General features: G+C 33.9%; 1 protein-coding gene across 1 annotated transcript; it reads left to right on the top strand.

Annotated features, from left to right (window-relative positions):
* Window positions 1-2,225: 2,225 nt before the first annotated feature.
* LOC8272432 (pentatricopeptide repeat-containing protein At3g49240, mitochondrial) lies at window positions 2,226-4,500 on the top strand. Its single transcript, XM_002516631.4, has one exon. It carries the CDS (start codon window positions 2,320-2,322, stop codon window positions 4,300-4,302), a length of 1,983 nt encoding a protein of 660 aa, XP_002516677.2. The 5' UTR covers window positions 2,226-2,319; the 3' UTR covers window positions 4,303-4,500.
* Window positions 4,501-5,777: the final 1,277 nt, after the last annotated feature.

Here is a 5,777-nt window from a genome sequence, read left to right as displayed (position 1 = left end):
CTACTCTTGAGATTTAAGGATTTGCACAACACGGTAACAATTTAAGGGTTTTCTAAACTCAATCACCTCATCATATGTTCTTTTCTTATGTTCTATGATCTGTGTTAGTTGGTGGCTTATTTAGGGTTTTAATGCTAAAATTTGAAGCTGATATTTTCATGAAACCTATTAATAATAAATCTGCATGTTTAGGGTTTTGAATCAGATAACATATGCCATAACTGATTAGATCTACATGTTAGGATGAGTTATCGTATGTTTAGGGTTTATGAAAAATTCTCTTTCATTTTTGGTTATTATGAATATCAATTAATCTTGGCATGATAATTTAATGGATTTCACATCTATTTTAACTTTTGTTTAAGTTACAATAGCTTTTGCTATGTTTTATTATATTTGCACCTGAATCTATTGTTTTGCCATTTAATCGCCTATTTAATTAATTTTAATTCATTACTAATTGATTTTTGCATGTGTTTCACATGTTTTAAATCATGCTTTAGATGTCTTAAAGCCTAAATCTCGTTGAAAACTCCAAAATGATTGAATTTATAGCCCAAAGGAGTCACAAAGTCGATCGACTCAACATACAACCGATCCCCTGGTATCGATTCGTTCGATTCGCTTTGATTTTCTTGATTTTGCCAATTTTCACCCCTTCCACCATTTTTAATTAGTTTTCACTTATTTTTTAGTTTTTCGAGATGTAATTTTGTTATTTTCTTACTTTTTTGCTTTTTGGTTTTGTATATCTATAACCTGTAAGGTAATGGACAAATATATGCTTGATATGATTGTTAATTAAATATAACTCACATAGACTGAGGCTCAAAAATTACTTTGGTATGAAATTAATAGTCCATTAGATTAACAAGATGGTAATTGGACTAAATTAATCATAAAATTCAACTAGACCTGAGTGAGATTTGCCACGTTTAATAAATCTGGCACATTTAGACTAAGTACTTAAAACAGGCTTTGGCATGCAAAAAATAGTAATTAAGCTAAAGAGTGGTAAGAATTGGGCTTGATTAATAAAATTAGGCTAGAATTAGGCGGACTTTGGCCAAGTTGTGTTGATTGTATGTAGAATTTATCTATCGCATTTATAGGGAATAAGCTATTAACTAATAAAATTAAAAGTGGGAATACACAATTAAGGAAGTTGGTTTTCGGATCCATCTCTGAATGTGGTGATGTTTTCTTAAGGAATCTAGTTACGCAACAAATTAGAAAAAAAATCATGAGGATTACCTAGGTGGCGACTCCCTTCTCCGCCATTAATCTCTATGACTAGTTAGAGTATTACTGATTAGGTTAAAAAGCCTTACAGTATCATGGTCGCTAAAGACACTTGGATGCTCACACCACTGCCCATATTTAGTTTAATGTATTTTATTTTATTATTTTTCTATTTTAATTTTTTGCATTAGGTTAACTTAATTGTATTGATAAATATATATATTATTTTAGAGTAATTTTAAAATTATAAAATATATTTTAGAGACCTAAGTATTGAAATATAAGTGTTTATTTTTTATTATACACTTAAAATGTGAAAATATGATTTAAGCTTATTAAAAGATAAAGATATATATTAATTTGAGTTACTTTATCAATGATGTTATAAGGGATACCTATTTGAAATTTCATTGAATCAAAATATCGATATAAGTCCCTCTCCCTTTTCTCTTTCTCCGATACTATTTCTCTCTGCCCAATCATTCTTTTTCTTCTTTCTCATCCACCCAACTTACCCTCCTAAACTCCGACCAAACCAACTTTTCTCATTTCAAAGATTCTGGTGATACCAGTTTCTTCTGAAACCATTCAATTTTGACATCTCAAAGAAAGAAAAAGTTTTTCTTTTCGTTGTCGGCGACCACATAACCATTTTCGAAATTCCTTTGGACGATCAGGCATTGAAAATGGTTTCCCCAACCTAAAAAACTATAGAACCAACAAGGATAGCTTCGATCTAGAGCTTTGAAATGTTTTTTGTAAATAAAAATGTAAAAGCGTACAAATGAAAAGAAAAGGTACAACTGCAAACAAAAAGAGGGAAAATTGTAAAAATTTCAAGAAAAAGCATGTATTGTGTAAGTTCCCCAGCTCAAAATGTATCATTTAAGCCCAAATCTGTAATAAATCATTGAAATTTGAAAAAGAACTGATTCTCAACCTTGATAAGTTTTCAATTAACTTAGTAACCAAACATCTCTCTATCTTCTACCTTCTAAACCCTGAACCCTACAACAATTTTCAATCTTCAATTTCCCATTTCTCTTATCATATTTTCACTAAAACCCAAAATCTCCCATGGCACTTTCAAAACTAAGCTTCTTAACCCACCTCAAATGCATTGCCACCCACTGCCACCGTCACCGTCACCACCACCACCACCACCACCTCCCCCCACCTTCTATAATCTCTCTCCGCTTCCTCTCCTACTCTTCCGCAGAAGAGGCCGCAGCAGAACGCCGTCGTCGCAAACGCCGTCTCCGTATCGAACCACCTCTTTCCTCTCTCCACCGCACCCAACAACAACAGCAAAAACAACAAATCCCTAAACCCATTCAAAACCCTAATTCTCCAAAACTCCCCGAACCCATATCCGAACTTTCTGGAAAGCGCCACGACCTCCATAACCGCATTTTAACTCTGATACGTGAGAATGACCTCGACGAGGCCGCCCTTTTTACTCGCCACTCTGTTTACTCTAATTGTCGGCCCACCATATATACGGTTAATGCTGTGCTTAATGCGCAGCTACGGCAGTCGAAATATTCGGATTTGCTATCGCTTCATCGATTTATTATTCAGGCTGGTATTGCACCGAATATTATTACTCATAATTTGATTTTCCAGACTTATCTTGATTGCAGGAAGCCAGATACTGCACTTGAGCATTATAAGCAATTGATAAATGATGCACCTTTTAATCCTTCTCCGACGACTTATCGGATATTGATTAAAGGGTTGGTGGATAATGGGAAGGTTGATAAAGCTTTGGAGTTGAAAGATGAGATTATTGGGGTTAGGGGTTTTACACCGGACCCACTTGTTTATCATTATTTGATGGTTGGTTGTGTTAGAAATTTGGATTCGGAGGGAGTTTTTAGGCTCTTTGATGAGTTGAAGGAGAAGATGGGTGGTGGAGTTATTGAGGATGGGGTTGTTTATGGTGATTTGATGAAGGGTTATTTCATGAAGGGAATGGAAAATGAGGCCATGGAGTGTTATGAAGAGGCTGTTGGGGAGAATTCAAAGGTTAGAATGAATGCTGTTGCGTATAATTCTGTGTTGGATGCTTTGTGTAAGAATGGAAAGTTTGATGTGGCTTTGAAGTTGTTTGATAGGATGTTACAACAACATAATCCGCCTAGGTATTTGGCTGTTAATTTAGGGAGCTTTAATGTGATTGTTGATGGTTATTGTGCGCAAGGGAGATTTGAGGATGCTATTGATGTTTTCAGAAAGATGGGTGATTATAGATGCAGTCCTGATGTTTTGTCATATAATAACTTGATTGACCAGTTGTGTAAAAATGGAATGTTGGTTGAGGCTGAGGACCTTTATGGAGAGATGGATGGAAAGGGAGTGAAGCCCGATGAGTATACTTATGGTCTTCTGATGGATACTTGTTTGGAGAAAGATAGAGTTGATGATGGAGCTGGATACTTCAGAAAAATGGTGGACACAGGGTTGAGACCTAACTTGGCTGTTTATAATAGATTGGTAGATAAGTTGGTTAAATTGAAGAAGATTGATGAGGCAAAGTCATTTTATTATTTGATGGTGAAGAAACTCAAGATGGATAATGCTAGTTACAAGTTTATGATGGAGGCATTGGCTGATAATGATCAGATGGATGAGCTGATTAAAATGGTTGATGGAATGTTGGATGATGAGGCGATTGAGCTTGATTTGGAGTTGCAGGAGTTTGCCAAGGAATTATTAGGAAGGGTAGGAAGAGGAGAGGAATTGATGGAGCTTATGGAGAAGAAGGAAAAGGAGAAGGCTGAAGCTAAGGCTAAGGAGGCTGAGGCAGCTGAGGCTGCCAAGAGAAGTGCGAAAGCTGCTGTGGCTTCTTTGCTTCCTTCCAAGTTGTTTGGGAACAAAGAAGCTGAGACAGAGTCAAAGGAGGCCAATGGAAATGGTTCTGAGGCTGCCTCTGTAAATGAAGGTGCTCCTGTTGAGGAAGCTACAATTGTAGGGTCTGTTCCTGCTGACATGAACACAAAGGAGGATGTGATACAAGGTGAGACAGAGGCTAAAAGTGATGCTGCAACAGGGCAATAGTTGTTAACACAGCTTGAATGAGCTTATGAGGAAATGATAAACTTTTATGCTCCTTTCTTCAGTTATGTAACTAAACATGTTAGAAAAATGAGTATGGGTTTATGTGCATCTCACTGAAGTGGATTATGCTGTTTTCACTCTCCACTAGAAACATTTGTTTGGTTCTGATTATAGAAGCAAGCATTGGAATTCCTTTGATCTCCTTTTTGTCAGCTCTCATAGAAATTTAAGAATTCAATCTTGTATCATGTTTCTATATAGACTTTTATTAATCTTGATACAAATAAAAGCTCTTCCATATAGAGTTATTAAAATGGATTGTTGTCTTCAATGGGAATTGGTAGTGGTAATAATAGATACTTGGTCAATGTAGCTATGGGTAGATAGTAGTTGCTTTGCAATTCGTTCAGGCTTCTTAGAAGTACATATGATTGCAAGACAAACTAGAAACTACTACTGGAGAAAAGAAAAAAACAATCTTCCCTTAAATCATTATTCATGGTGCACTAGCGATTTCACTATATGAATTTATCATTGACATAGAAGGTAGTTTAAGCAAGAATTTTTCTTATCTGAAATAGTTCACAAAATTTAAGAATTTAAATCTTTTAATTTTTAAAAAATGCATAATATATATAAAAATGTGAAGCGCAAGGCTTATATTAATAAGTTTATGAAATGGTTAATTTGGCCATTTTGTTACTTAAATATAATTAAAATATTATTATTTATATTTTTCAGTATAATAATTTTCAAGCTCGATTTGAGTCGTTTTATTATAGTTAAAATAAATATATAAAAAATTCTATTAGGATATTAGTTGTTATATATATATATATATATATATATATATATATATATATTATTTTGAATTTGTATTTATTCATTCAAGAATCCTTTAAAAACTGACAGAATGATATAATATGATTATTCTTTGAAGCTCTTTGGTAAGTAAATTCTACTTTTTAAATAAAATTTGTATATTGCAATGATGAGTTTTTATTATAAATTGTTTAATAACCTTAAATAAAAATTAAATGTGTAGAAGATTTGATTTATTATTTATCTCCTAAACACTATATATTGCGTGTATTTATCTCTTACTATATATATTTCTATCTTTTAGAAATATTCTTTTTTCTAGTTTTTATTATAATAAGAATTTTATAAAAAAGAATCTATATAAATTTTTGTACTTGAGTAATTCAAAAGCATTCTATGATGGATCAGACGAAACAAAAATTTTTTGATGGCAAAGGCATTTGAGGCGAGGCTTGCCCCTGAGAACGAGTGACCCATGAAGGCAAATCCTCAGTGACTTAGGCTGATAAAATTGGATCATAGGAAGATTTTGTAGATGAAGGAGAAGGCTTGTCTTGTTGCTCCCCCTCGAGATTAGTGATAGAAGTTACATAAGAGGTGATTATATTCGCTCCACGCCTACGCCTTCTAGGGCCGATATTTATTTGGAGAAC

Source organism: Ricinus communis, chromosome 1, assembly GCF_019578655.1.
Source record: "Ricinus communis isolate WT05 ecotype wild-type chromosome 1, ASM1957865v1, whole genome shotgun sequence".
Classification (NCBI taxonomy): Eukaryota; Viridiplantae; Streptophyta; class Magnoliopsida; order Malpighiales; family Euphorbiaceae; genus Ricinus; species Ricinus communis.
Note: the sequence above shows the minus strand (reverse complement) of the source record. Positions and strands in the feature narration are given on the sequence as shown.

Coding starts and splice junctions, on each gene's coding strand:
- LOC8272432 (XM_002516631.4), top strand. CDS start 2,320: ATGGCACTTTCAAAACTAAGCTTCTTAACCCACCTCAAATGCATTGCC.